Here is a 14219-nt window from a genome sequence, read left to right as displayed (position 1 = left end):
AGATGAGGTCTAGGGCCCCAGTGAAACTGGGGACAAAAATCTCCAAATATTAATTAGGAACAGATGACAAGCGTGGTCAGAATGAGTCTGGCATTCTCAATCTCAATTATCTTAGGAAAGACTGTATTTTCGAGAGTTAAACTGCAAATTAAACAAGCTGAATATTTGCATCTTGGTAGGCTGTAAACGGCAAGAGCTCATTTCTGTTTCTATCAGCTCTGCTTCTTCAAGTAAGTACTCTGTAGAAACAAACCAGCCTCTACACCTGTGCAGCTCAGCAAACACACTCCACACTTGATCAAGGGTCTCTCGCCTGCTTGAGCAGGAGCGAAGTAGATCCTTTATTCTATGAGAAGAGGGTGAAAGAAACCTGCCTTAGGTTTTCAGTAAAATTCACAGAAGCACAGAATTCTGAAGTCAGGAAGAATGTGGAGCGCATCCAACCCAATTTCCCTACTTCTATTTATTCCTTGGGTCATTGGTCTTACTAAGATGCTCCCTTAAAATCCAAGGGCAAAAGAGTTTGGGTCACTAAAAACTTCAGTATTTCTTCCTCTGTGTGGTCTACCATGCACAACACATTAGAGTATTGATAGTTCTAGAAAACCCTACAGTAAAGGAAGTCTGTTTTCCTTTCATCAGAGTTCAAAGTACTTGAGAAATATGACCCATCCCTTGGGGAATACAGACTTAGTCTGGTCTCCTCATTATATGTAGTTGTCATTCACTGTGCCCGACTCTTTCTGACCCCATGGACTGCAGCACACCACGCTTCCCTGTCCTTCACCATCTCCTGGAGTTTGCTCAAACTCATGTCCACTGAGTTGCTGATGCCATCCAACCATCTCATCCTCTGTCATCCCCTTCTCCTCCTGCCCTCAACGTTTCCCAGAATCAGGGTCTTTTTCCAGTGAATCACCTCTTCGCATCAGGTGGCCAAAGTATCAGAGCTCCAGCTTCAGTATTAGTCCTTCCAATGAATATTCAGGGTTGATTTCCTTTAGGATTGACTGGTTCAATCTCTTTGCAGTCCAAGGGACTCAAGAGTCTTCTCCAGCACCATAATTCTAAGCCATCAATTCTTCAGCCCTCAGCCTTCTTTATGGCTCAGCTCTCACATCCATACATGACTACTGGAAAAACCATAGCTTTGACTACATGGACAGTTGTTGCCAAAGTGATGTCTCTGCTTTTTAATGTGCTGTCTAGGTTTGTCATAGCTTTTTTTCCAAGGAGCAAGTCTTTTAATTTCATGGCTGCGGTCACTGTCTGCAAGTGATTTTGGAGCCCAAGAAAATAAAATCTGTTATTGTTTCTACTTTTTCCCCTTCTACATGCCATGAAGTGATGGGACCGGACACCATAATCTAATTTTTTTGAATGTTGAGTTTTAAGCCAGCTTTTCCACTCTGCTCTTTCACCTTCATCAAGAGGCTCTTTAGTTCCTCTTCACTTTCTGCCATTAGTGTGGTGTCCTTTGCATATCTGAACTTGTTGATGCAATGCTGATGACAGTCAGGATAAGTTCCTTCATCTCCCAGCTTTCAGAACAGTGCTCCTGATCCCACACCACTGATCTGCAACCTGTTCACAGTTAATAGTCTTGTCACCACTCATTGAGAGTGCTGTGACCCAGGCTTTACCAAGAACTCTCCATTCAAGTCTGGTCTCAATTATAACTCTGTCATCCAGTGGTGCACACGGGCATTTGTTAAGGAGATAAGTGCTTTGTAAGTTTTAAATAAAATCTGAACTGTTTCCAAGAACAACGCCTGGGTGTTAATGTCCAAACCCTGCAGATATGCCCACATCCTTTACCTGTAACCTTGAAGATGCTCAGCACAGAGCACCTCCGATCCAGCACAGGCCAGGCACCAGGTCTGGGTGGGGCTGACGAGTTTTGGAGTCTGGGCCCTGGCTGAGTGCTTCACTGCTTCTGTGAGAGGAGGGAATGAAACCCGGAACACTTCCACGGCACAAAGTGACCAGGAGACCTGGGTGCAGGAAGGTCTGGGTCAGGGCCCCATCTCTTCTGCCTCATGTGGCTCTTTGCCCTGCCCAGGGGAGAGGTTTGAAGACCAGCTCTTCTTAGGAGGACAGCCAGTGTGGAAAACCCCCAGGCATATGGTACTTTCTGGTTCTTCTCTTTGCACAGAGTCCCTTCCCCTACACCCAGGTGGGTCTTAACTGCCAGCAGCACGGGCTCTGATGAAACGTCAGCTGTCCTGAGAGTGGCTTTTCTTCTCTGAATTTTAACTGAGCTTCTCAACACTTCTAAGACGTCCAAGTCAGGGGTCTGGACAAGGTGCACCCAGGTCTTTGGAGCATCATGCCCGTCTCGGGAAGCTGACCATCAGGGAGGAATGAAGAGAAGGTGAATGTGAGGCCGACTCTCGGCCTCGCCCTGGGCTCTGGTCTGGGCCTTGTTTCCCGGGGAGGGCGGGTATCCACTGGCCGGGAGCTGGTGCTCGTTCTTTGTCATTTACGAAGTTTTACACGTGCCCTTTTCTAAAAGCAGTGCTAGTCTGGCTGCTCTGCAGTGTGCTCCTGGCTCTCAACACTGCCTGGCTTGTAGTGAAGTCACTTAGGAGTTTCTACCTGCTCTCTTCATCTCTCTGTTGGGACCAAACTCTCCCACGAGGGGCTTGAGAAGAGGGAGAGCACGCTTGCCCATGGTGGTTTGCAGAACTTGCTGTTTTTAGGGGGCTGTGCTGTTGGTGTCCTGTTCACCTCTGCTCTAGTCTGGATACTATACATACAGCCAGGCAGCCTTGGGTTGTGTCGGTTGGAAGACCTTAGCTAATTAAATTAGTTTTAGCTGCATCTCTAAAGTGTGAGTGAAAGTCACTCCGTTGTGTCCAACCCTTTGTGATTCCATAGACTATACAGTCCATGGAATTCTCCAGGCCCGAATACTGGAGTAGGTAGCCGTTCCCTTCTCCAGGGGTTCATCCCAACCCAGGGATGGAACCCAGGTCTCCAGAATTGCAGGCAGAGTCTTTATCAGATGAGCAACAGGAAAGCCCCTCTATAGTGTACTAAAGATAAAAACAAGTACTAGGCTCCAGATAAAAGTCTCTTGGAACAGATGCACTTGTACCTGGCTGCTTTTGAAAAATTATTATGCTTTTAAATATACTCTTGAAAGTGTTAGTCACTCAGCCGTATCTGACTCTTTGGGACCCCAAGGGGGGCCCTGAAGCATGGTGAGACCCACCAGGGTGGAGCTAATGGAAACGAAAAGGGAAAGGGAAAGGCTGGGGAAGGGAGGCCAACTCCATGTGTGATCAGCACCATCAAATGAACCATTTGGTGCTGACGGGACTTTCTCCCACATGACTGGACACACGGAATGAATGGAGACAATTTCTTTCTGGCAGAGAAATATATTCTTTCATGATTGAAAACAAAGGAGGCAAGCTTCAGTACTGGCAAGAAACCATAATCCCCAGACTTGAGAGCCCCCTGTAGTCTGTACAGGTACTTTGGGAACATGTACCTGGGACTCAGAGGACCCCCTGGGGCTCCAGTAGAGACAGAAATAAATCACTTGAGGACAGCCCTTCTCTTCCCAGTGGGAATCCATCACGCGTTTGCATCCCAAGCATTGTGGTATCTGGCCGCTCGCCTTCTTACCAGAGACAAAAAGTAACACTGGTAAAGCCCAGATTTCCATGATATCAGACACGAAAAGTATGAGACTCAAGGATTAAAGGACTGCTCCTCTTACACCTGGGGCTGCACTACTACTGGGTCCATGCATGACGCCACTGGTGGCTTGGGGGGGGCAGCCCTCAAGGTGACACGCGGGAGGAGGAAACACGGAGCTGATTTGTTTGAAAGGGGAAACGACAAGACCGTTTGAATGAGCTGGAGGCCAAGCTAAAAGGACACTCAATGATCCTCGGTTCCCCATGCACAAATGGGGAATGGTGTCAGGACTGGCCTCTTTGTCGTGCTTTGGAGACTGGAAGAGCAGTCCCGAGGGCTCTCTGCACCCTGTTGGCTGAAGATGGGAGAAATGACCAAGGTAATGGGCTTGACTAAAAGAAGGCAACTGGATCAGTGGTTTGAGACACTGTGATGCAGCCAGCCTTTATCATCCAAGTTTCCCCCATTTTGGGGCGTCCTGGGGGTGGGGGCTACTGTCGCACATGCAGTGAAAACCGCTGCATAACCATGGGGCTCAGCAAGTGCCTGGAATACACTAGAGCTGAGCAGCACAGGGGCTACCTGAATTTCAGATTAATCAACTGAAGGCACAGACATCCCACATGGCCAAGACGCTGTCCTGAGAGATAGCTGAGGTTTAATAAATTCCTCAGGCTTATCTTGCCTCAAGATAAACTCAGTAAGTTCTCTGCTATAGTTTTTTTCCTAATTTCCCACAGCTTTTACTTTGCCTTAAGTGCCAAGTTTCAAGGAACAGGTCTGGGAACTGCACTGCAAGTTTCAGGAGAGAAGCTTTCACATTCTCTAAAATCACAGAGAATGCACACTCTGAGGAGTGAGGTGATGTGGAGGCAGGGACCCCAGAAGACAGAAAGCAGAGGGATGTAACTACTTTCGCCCAGGACTCAGTTGCCTGCTAGGGTCCTGCTTCTAGGCTGCTGTACCTGCTGTGGCCTGAACCTACGGTTCCAACAGGAACTTCGAGTGAGATTTCAGAAACAAGCCTCCTCTTCGCGTGGATGGTTGCATGTTCTTCAGTGCATTGAGCAATGGTTTCTAAGCAGAGAAACAAATCCACGCAGACCAGCTCCCTCATGACGCCCAGGTGAGTTACCGTTCGATTTCCTGACAACTCTAGAGGACGAGCTCTCGAGTGGGTGGGCGCGCCTGCTGGTGGGCGAGGGCGGCCCACCTACACTGCCTCTCTTTTCCCAGGAGATGACTGAGTGCAAGTGGCTCAGAGCGCATTACAGGCACATGATTACGAAACACCTGACTGAGAAGCTGGGAATCAAAACTAGGTCTATTCATTAATGCGATCCAGAAACCTTCGATTGTACTTCAGGATTGTTTTTTTTTGGTCTATGGAATCCAGAAATCATTTCAATCTCTCAATGCTTCAATTTTCTTCTGAAAGAAAAGAAGGTAAAAGGTATCCACTTTATAATGGAGTATGGAGATTCAGCTGTGCATTCTTAGAATAGTTGCAGTGCAATCTCCACGAGGCAGTTGTGTGTCTCCAATGAGTTTTGGGGGCCGGGATATGGGAGCTAAATGGACTCTCTATTCTCTTAACACTACCAGGAAAAAGAATACTGAACGCCAGAATAAAAACAGAATGCATCCTTTTCAAGATGAGGTTTTAGAAGGAAAGGGATTTGCCAAGTATCCTTACTTTGAAAATACATCATTTCTGGAGACACCACCTCACACTGAATGGCCCCCAGGAGCCGGGCTGGTGAAGGTAATCCCACTCCTACGCATGGCCCTCAGCTCACAACAGAGCCTGGCCCTGAGGCCTTTGGGCCCTTGATTTCAGGGGAGGGGAGGAAGGAGCTTGTTTCTGATCAGGTCTCCCTGCTACCTGATTTAAGTGGTGAAGATACAAGGAATATCAACTTGAAGCTCACAAACTTTCACAATAAAACCAGATCTATTTTGATTCTCATACAAAATCCAGTTTAGCTTTGTATGACTATTACTATTTAAAGCACAGATTTATAGTTCTATGATTATTTAGAAATTAATGATTAAAATTTGCTAGAGATGACAGTGGTTTTTGGTTCTGTCTCCTAAAGCTTGAGTGACCATATCTATTTTTTATCTCTGGAAAAACCACATGGATGGCTCTGTAAATGCGCATGGGAACAGTATTCACAGGTGAGCCTCCTATGACCCTCAGTCCTTGCCTCCCTTCCAAGGTCAGAGGGAATTCCAGGACGAAGCAGGGAGGTGCACCAAGTCTCATTAGAAGTAATAACAATTAACAGTTATCTTAGCACTTGCAGTGGAATTGCTCAAAACCTGGGTTTATTAAGTTTGTTACAAAGTAAAAAAGGAAAGTGTCAATGTACTTAGCACCTCAGATCTTGTAGGTACTAACAGAAGCACCCTGAATTGGTTTTTTTTTTTACAAAAGCAAAGAGAAACAAAAACTCAGATCAGCTCAACAGGAAAACAGCATGATCTGGGACCTTTCAGAAGAAACAATGATAATAAAGGCCTCAGGTGTCACGTAACAGTTGGCGGTAACCCAGAAGTCTAACTGGAGCCGCGGTCATCCGGGGTCATGCCAACAGAGAGAACCGATTTCTTCTCAAATGACTTAAGACCACATCTGAATTTGGCACACAAGGAACTGATGGGTTTTTGTGGGGTTTTTTTTGATCTGAAAATTTTATTAAGCAATAGCTGACAACTCTTACAACTTCAAATCATCAAGAAAAAAAAAATAAGGAGATTGATCCATCTCAATAATAAAGATGGAAAATAATTTGGACAAACCACATCATTTTGAATGCAAACCACCAATGCCTTCTAGAATACCTCCTGCACAATCAAATACACAAAACACATAAGGAGAGAGGAGACCAGGGTGAGCTCATCAGAATGAAATTTGGAAACCTCAACAGATCTTGCTTGGAAAATGAAACAAAGCAGGATGCTGAGTTCAGAAACCGACCGATCGGCCAATAGGAGAGGAACCGGGCGCAGCAAGCAGCGCGCCACCCCCAGGCAGGGCCGGGAACATGCAGGGGGTCTGGTTTGGTTTGGGGCGTGTGCACCTGCACTGCGTGTGTAACCGTCAGGAAAAAACAAACAAACAAAAAAACGAAAAAGGAAATGCCAGTAGTAATAAACTCAGAACGTGTGTCCAAATTTACAGTACTCAAATGATGCATTTATAAACAAATGCAAAAATAATACTCCCCTTGGTAAAATAATACAGCGCCTTCTTCAGTCGAACGCAAACTTTGCTATGACACAAAAGAAATTGTATCTACAGTAAACAAGGTCTTAGAACCGTCCCCCTCCCCCTTTAAAGAACATATAAACAGAAAACACAGGCACAAGTTACAAGAAAATCACACAAAGCCAAAGAAATGAAAACCACAACCCTTCAGAGTTTCATCAGTCAGAGATAGGCAGACACAGGAATGGTGAAGAGTTTTTGAGTTGTGTGCTGTGACAAAAATCCCAGGAACTCCACCTCATCTGGACACATCTTGTCTCAACCAACTGTGCACAACCACTGACTTGGCCGAGCGATACACGGCCCACGGGGGACACAATGGGTTCCTTCTTGAGAAGCCTGCACATGAAGACCGTGCAACACTGCAGAGCACGCCTGGCAACTCCAGCCAGCCGAGGTATACACTCGTTTGTCTTTTTCCTGCCCACCCTTTAGGGCAAATGGTGACTTGTTTTAGGACCATTTTCAGGGGTGCCCACCAACCAGGGCACACGCATGTGTGGGTCCGTCTCACCTGGAATCGGTGTGCTTAGCCTTGCTCAGTCACGTGATCCCACAGACTGCGGCCCGCTGGGCTCCTCTGTCCATGGAATTCTCCAGGTCAGAATACTGGAATGGGTTGCCGTGCCCTCCTCCAGGGGATCTTCCCAACCCAGGGGTCGAACCCAGGTCTTCCACATTGCAGGCGGATTCTTTACCATCTGAGCCACCAGGGAAGCCCGTGAATACTGGAGTGGGTAGCCTATCCCTTCTCCTGGGGAATTTTCCCGACCCAGGAATCAAACCCGGGTCTCCTGCATTGCAGGCGGATTCCTTACCAACTGAGCTACCAGGGAAGCCTGCCTGGAATTGGTGCTTTTGCATAATCTTATGAGAACAAACATGATTCCAAATTCATTTGCTTTTAGAGGTAAAGCTTCCAAAGGTATTAAATGCACTGGTTTACATTCAGTAGGTGGCTCATGAAAACAGGCAAAAAAAAAAAAAAAATTTTCTACAAAAGGCCATGTTTTGAAATCTACCTTCCAAATTTGTAAAGTGGAATGAGGAAACGTACACTTCAGGCCCTCACACCATTGATCTGGACCGTAGGCATTTATAAGATTGTTCAGACCGTCCTTTCATTTTACAGATGGATAAACAGAGGCCCAAGGTCACCCACCAACTCAGTGGCAGAGCTGGCTCAATCTGGGGGTCAGTCTCCTGGCTTTCATCTATGATCACACGTTCAAGTGTCCTCTTGGGGCACGATAAAGAAGCAACAGCCAAGGGTGAAAACACTGCAAACCCTTTGACTTCTGCCACGAGAGCTTTGACATTTTCCTGCTTTCTTGGTGTGAGTTCTTCTTAGGATACACATACATTCAATGGGTGTACTATACTCAAAGCTGTGCCTTTGGTTTGATGAGGTTAAACCAAGTTTAAAATTGGTTTCCACGTTTGTTAATATACCGCTTCCCTCAAAGAGGTGTGGATCCTGTTCTGTAGTTGACTATTTACTGTGCTAATGTTTTTAACTTTAGAGATCCAGGGAAGTATCTTAATATTCATAAGTTGCTATTAATAAACACTAAGTATGTACACTTCCACTGCTTAAAGTACTGACTTTGATAGAGAATGACCAAATGAAAGCAATTTTCAAAGTAAGTGAAATCATCACCATCAACTGCAAAGACACAGCATTACAATGGCTACAGCCACTGTCTCTGATTGGCGAGTGGCTGCCTCCTCCTTCAGGCTGGGGCGGCTTCTGCTCATCAGAGGCAAATTCCTGCCAAACATCCAGGGTGGAGGCCTTCACCCCTGTGTAGGAAAAAGGGCTTCTGGGGACTGAGCTAAGCATTCAGCAAGTTTAGTTCATTATCTGTTACAAATACTCACTTTCTCTTCACACATATTTGTCATTTTCATTCCAAGGATTTCTCATTTCGCCTCTTATTTTCATTGAAAATAAAATTTTCAACAGAAGGGGAAATAGTATTTTAGAATCTATTATCTTGAAGAAATCTCCTTTGTATATAATTGATAACACAAAATGAAAAAAAAAATTACTTTTAAAGGATGAGTAGGAGTTTTTCCCAATTAGAAAAAGCACAAACTGTCCAGCAAAAAAAAAAAAAAACCACCTTCTACCATATCCTTTTTATTTCTTGCAGCAAAACATACTGCCACCAAATAAGTCGTTACAAACATACTATTTTTCTAAATAAATAATAAAATGGCATAACTCACCAGAACATAGTAACAGAATAATTTCTACGAACACTATCAAAGCAAGATAAATAATTAACTCTTGGACAATAAAAACAAGGGAACTGGCTTTAAATTATTTAGAAATAGGCTCTAACCATTATTGCACAACTGATGATAAGCACTGAAACATCATATTAAGCTACACAAACTCATATAAAAGAATTATGTAATTCTGAGTACACAGCTAAATTCTTTCTGGAAAAATTTACCCACCAAAGAATCAGGTTCAATATTTTAAAATATGGGAACCTCTGGTAGTAGCGGGGAGATGGCCTTCACCATATTTAAAACCTCACCTGTGTTTCTTCGGGGTGTAGAGACAATGGTAAGGGGGTGTCATCTTTCAGTGGGCCTGTTTCCTTCCCAATTTTTAAACTAAAACAGAAGACTAAAAACCATTTTTTTTTTTTTTGAAAATACACTTCTGCAGTATCTTCCACTTGTTTCTTTTTAAACAAAATCCAAATTTAGGACCCTAAACCAGTAGACAGTTCCTGTGTTCCTGCCCTACTCTCACAGATATGAGTAACCAAAAACATGAACTGGGTCGTGTTATGAGCAGGGCTGAATATGGCCCAACAAGTCCCCTAGGAGAGGGAGATGGGGAAAGATAATCTCTGGATTTTTGTTGTTGCAATTAACAAGCAACAGTCAAGAACTTCAGTAGGTTCTGTAACTTTAACCATGTTCTCCCAGTGGTTTATCACCTCAGTAAACAGTCTGTACAGTCAATAAACAACTTTTTTTTTACCCCCTAGAGAAGTTGGTGGGGCTCTTGTCAAAGAACTGATTATAACTGTATCTTTTCACACCCTGGCAAGTGCCTAACATCTTTTATTTTTTGTTACATTTCTAATCTGTTGGAAAACGTCTCTAGCCAACTGAATTTTAATACAGCCCCAAAGAGGAAAGGAGTACTTTCAAATCAGTGCTGTCAGCATTTTTAGGAAGAAAAAGTACAGAACAGTGTTATCTAACGGGAAAAATACTGTGTCGGCTGGGGTTCCCAGATCCCACAATGAGAGCGGGAGAGGGAGAGAACCCCCGCTTCTTGGCCTCTAGTGACCCATCCCTGCAGCCCAGGAAACCACTGCCCCTGCCACGTGTGGGGAGCTTGATTAGACGGAAGGATCGCTGAGCCGACGGAATTCTGACACATTGGGATCTAGTGGAGGCACCGATGTAGTGGCCCTTGGACCGCGCACACATCTGCAGGAGTCCCTTCCTCCTGTTATCCTTCTCTGTCAGCTCACGAGCACATCCTGTTACACCTGGTAACAGCACCCCCGGGAAAAAAGCCTCCTTTTATTAGTCAAACACAGTGCATTTGCCAAAATACCCTTCATTAATCAAGTCACCTGGGGGGGTGGGGAATAACATAACGTGTGAATTAAACGGTGCCCCACCAAGAGAACCTGTACCTTCAGGATTTTTTGGTTGTGTTTTTCTTTAAATGTTTTTTTTTTTTTTTAAACACTAGTGGTGATGTTGGAGGAATAATAAAAGCTGGATGTTGTGGAGGAGGAAAACGACACAAGCTCCTAGTCTCGGAGAACCAGCCAGGCGGGAGGCCGGCTGACCTTCCCTCTGAAGGGCCCCCCAGCCTGTGGCCGACAGAAGCAAACCCAGGAGGACATCCATTCCCACAGCAGCCTTGCTTCCCAAGCACCACCGAGGTGCCTTGCACCCTTCGGTTCCAAATGCCACTCTCCTGTATCTTACTTTTGCTTAAAAAGAATAAAAAAAAAAAAACACAATAAAGGATAGTAAAAACCCAAACAACGATGAAAGGTCAGTGCCCTCTCCTGGGTCTGAGAGATGTTTCCAGTTCTGCCCTCATCTTCTGGGCCCCGGACTGCGGGGCTCCATCAGGTCAGGCCTCTCTCTCCTGCCCATACCAGGCCCCTCACTTGAGGCGCTGAGTCACGTTGGCCAGGGCGACCGCGAAGGCCTGCACGGCAGAGAAGGGGTACTGGAAATCCAGGATGTAGGCGCTGCCGTCGATCCTCCCGAACTGCATCACCTGGGGTGGGGTGGGGTGGGGAGGCAGACACGTTAAAGGAGACCCTCAGGGCCCCTCCCGACAGAGGCAGACAGCATGTCTGTGAGAGATCTGCGACTCTGATAAGCTCCTCAATCTACCTGTGAGTAAGTGGGAAATAAACGCATGGAGGACCATGTTGAACTGTGCAGTGGGGAGGCCACAAGGAAGATTCGGAGCATGGGGAGCTCCATGGGTCAGAGGAAGGGGTTTCTCCACCAAGGAAACAGAGAGAAAGGAGCAGCAGAGAAAGGAATCTCCAGGCTCAGAGGCTTAAGAGAACCACCGCTTGTGACTATCAGACATCCCTGCTCAGAGAGGGACCAGGAAAGCACACTTGGTCCCCTTGTGGGCCTCTGCGTTCCGGTCACCCCAGGGCTTACCGGGACCACACTACTGATGTTGTTACATGATGTGACATTCATTTGTTCATGGTCTCTTTTCCATTTTTGTAAACTCCATGAGGAACAGGGACCTTTCCTCTGATTTCCTCAGTGCTCTAATTTCAGCACTCAAAACAAAGGTTGGCAAACTCTCTGGGAAGGGCAGATAATAAACATTTCAGACTTTGCAGGTCACGTGGACTTTCCCACAACTACTGAACTGCTGTTGTAGGGTGAGAGAAGGGTAGATAGTACTGAAGTGGACGGATGTGGCTGTGTCTCAATAAAACATTATTTATAGAAAGAGGCTGCAGGCTGGGTGGGCCTGTGGGCCATAATTTGCCAACTCCTGGGCCCAGAAGATTGCCAGGTATTTAGCAGGTACTCTATAAACATTTGTTGAGCGAATTAACAATGTTGAGATTTAAATGAGCAGTGAAAAGAGTTCCCAGAATAGTAGGGAAGGATAGTCCAGACTGACAGCCATGCAGTGGGACCACAACAACTCCAAGTTGGAACAGGAAGAACTGAGAAACTATGAAAAAGGCTCAAGTGTACCAAGAGGAGATGCATGTTCTGCCGGAGAGTCAGGGAAGGACTTAATGACAGAAACACAGAGAAATAAGCTACCAGAAGCTGGGTAGTCGTTACGTCTAGGGCAATGAGCCTACGCAATAAAGGAAATGTAGTGGCTCAGAGATGAGTCATATTTAGAGGCACAATCAGGGACCCACAACGACTGATTTACCTGGGAAAAGGGGAAGGGAAAGTTCACCTGTGCTGGGGAGAGACTAGGGTGAAGAAAATGAACCCTCAGGTTGCTCAGAGAGAAATAAATGCATGATGCCCCAAACTGAAAAATCAAGAGACAGAAGGAGAAACGTGTTCTTTGCTGATGCATCGACAGACACCAGGAAAAGCACACAGAACTGGAAGAGTAAGCCTCTGGGAGGGTAGGTTCTGGGAGCGGGTAAGTGCCTGCTACTTTCCTCATGGGTCTTGTAGGAACCATCGGACTTTAAAAAATCAGGACATGGGTTACTTTGGTGAGAAATAAGTAAGACGGGCACACTGAAAATGAGAGGTCCAAGTGGCCCCAACCTAAGAGACATCAGCTGCTTCCCATAGTTCCCATCGGCCTTCTGAATAATTCTCCTGGAAGGCCAGAGCCCAGAGATCTGTCGCGACCAGAAGGTCGCATTCTGGCCGCACCCCGGGACATGGCCTCTTACCTGCCGCCCCTCCAGCTCGATCTGGAAGTTCTTTGCCGACTCCTGGGTCACCCGCCCCCCGAAGTCCAGCTGGTACACCTGGGTGGCCTCGTTCCAGAGCGGCTGCTTGTTGGCCATGACGTACACAAAGCCCTGGCTGCCCAGCCGGCCGTCCTCCTTCTCGCTGGCCTTCCTGCACTTGAACTCCTCCAGCTCGCTGGCCGCCCGCAGGCTCCTCTTGCTCTTCCAGCCCTTCTTGCTGCCCTGGCTCTGGTTCATCAGCTCATCCCCACTGATGAAGAGCTCCGGCTCGCTCTCTGAGCTGTCCTGGAACTCGTTCGTCTTATTCAGCTTCTTGGACTTCAGCTGGTCCTTCTGACTCTTCACTTTCTTCTTCTCCCTCCCCAAGCGGGGGCTGGAGATGAGGGAATTAAAGTCGCTCAGCGTCCGAGCCTCCTTCTTCACCTTGCCCTCGGTGATGGCCTGAACATTGCCCTCCTCTGCCCTGCTGTCCAGCCGCTTTCGGTTCTTCTTCCCGAATTTCTCTGTCCGCTGGGGGATCGGGCTCTCCGTCAGGGAGAGGACTTCCTGGAAGTTGTCTGCGGTCTCCACCATCACCTCTGTCCCCAGGTGGCTCTGGAGGTCAGTGGGCGGGGGGGACACCAGGGGCTTCTCCACCACCAAGTGTGCCTTGGGGGGGAGAGTGCCCTGGGGGTTCTGCACGGGGGGGCAGGGGCTGTAGGAGTTCCAGGGGTGCAAGGCAATAGGGGGCAGCTGTAAACTGGAGCAGGCACTGCTTCCCGGGTACATGGGGGGCAGGGTGCAATAGGCCAGGCTGGGCGGGTAGGCGGGCTGCAGAACCACGGTGGACTCCTGCTGAGCAAACTGTGCTGCGGCCAGGGCGTCTTTCGGGGAGCAGGGAGCTTGCACCCCTGGCAGCGGGGAGGTGCTGCAGCCGGCCGAGTAGGGCACCCCCATCCCATAGCCGGGCTGGAAAGTGGCAGCAGGGCTGGCAGGAACCTTGGGGGAGACGAAGGGCACTCGGGACACGTCTAGGTGCTGGCCTGGACCCACCACCAGAGGGGGCAGTTTCAGGGGGTTGGGCACCGTGCTCTGGGCTGTCCTTTCCTGAGGGACCCACACATCCTCCCCCAGCACGGGGTCCCACTGGTAGGGGGGCGGCCGCTTAACGGCCACAGCGGCCTCGCCCAGCGCCGGGTGCCTCGGCGGCTTGTCGGCTGGACAGTGCTGGGCCAGCGCCTCGTCCTCAGTGAAGGCCGAGTTCACGTAGTCAGCACGCTCGCGGGCGCCTTCGGCCGCGCCCAGAAGGTTGTAGGACGACTGGGAGGTCAGCGGAGAGGTGCTGGCCGCGTGCGCCAGGCTGGCGCCCGGCTGCGCCCCCGGGT

At 47.8% G+C, this 14219-nt stretch overlaps 1 protein-coding gene across 1 annotated transcript in view; it reads right to left on the bottom strand.

Annotated features, from left to right (window-relative positions):
* Positions 1-9052: 9052 nt before the first annotated feature.
* TULP4 (tubby like protein 4) overlaps positions 9053-14219 on the bottom strand; it is a 198260-nt gene continuing 193093 nt past the window's right edge. The window contains 2 exon segments of the mRNA XM_010840910.1: positions 9053-11201; positions 12835-14205. Coding sequence (XP_010839212.1) covers positions 11085-11201; positions 12835-14205 — 1488 coding nt within the window. The 3' untranslated portion in view covers positions 9053-11084.

Source organism: Bison bison, unplaced genomic scaffold, assembly GCF_000754665.1.
Source record: "Bison bison bison isolate TAMUID 2011002044 unplaced genomic scaffold, Bison_UMD1.0 scf7180017864148, whole genome shotgun sequence".
Lineage (NCBI taxonomy): Eukaryota > Metazoa > Chordata > Mammalia > Artiodactyla > Bovidae > Bison > Bison bison.
The sequence above is the reverse complement of the archived record's forward strand: the minus strand, read 5'-3'. Positions and strand labels throughout refer to the sequence as shown.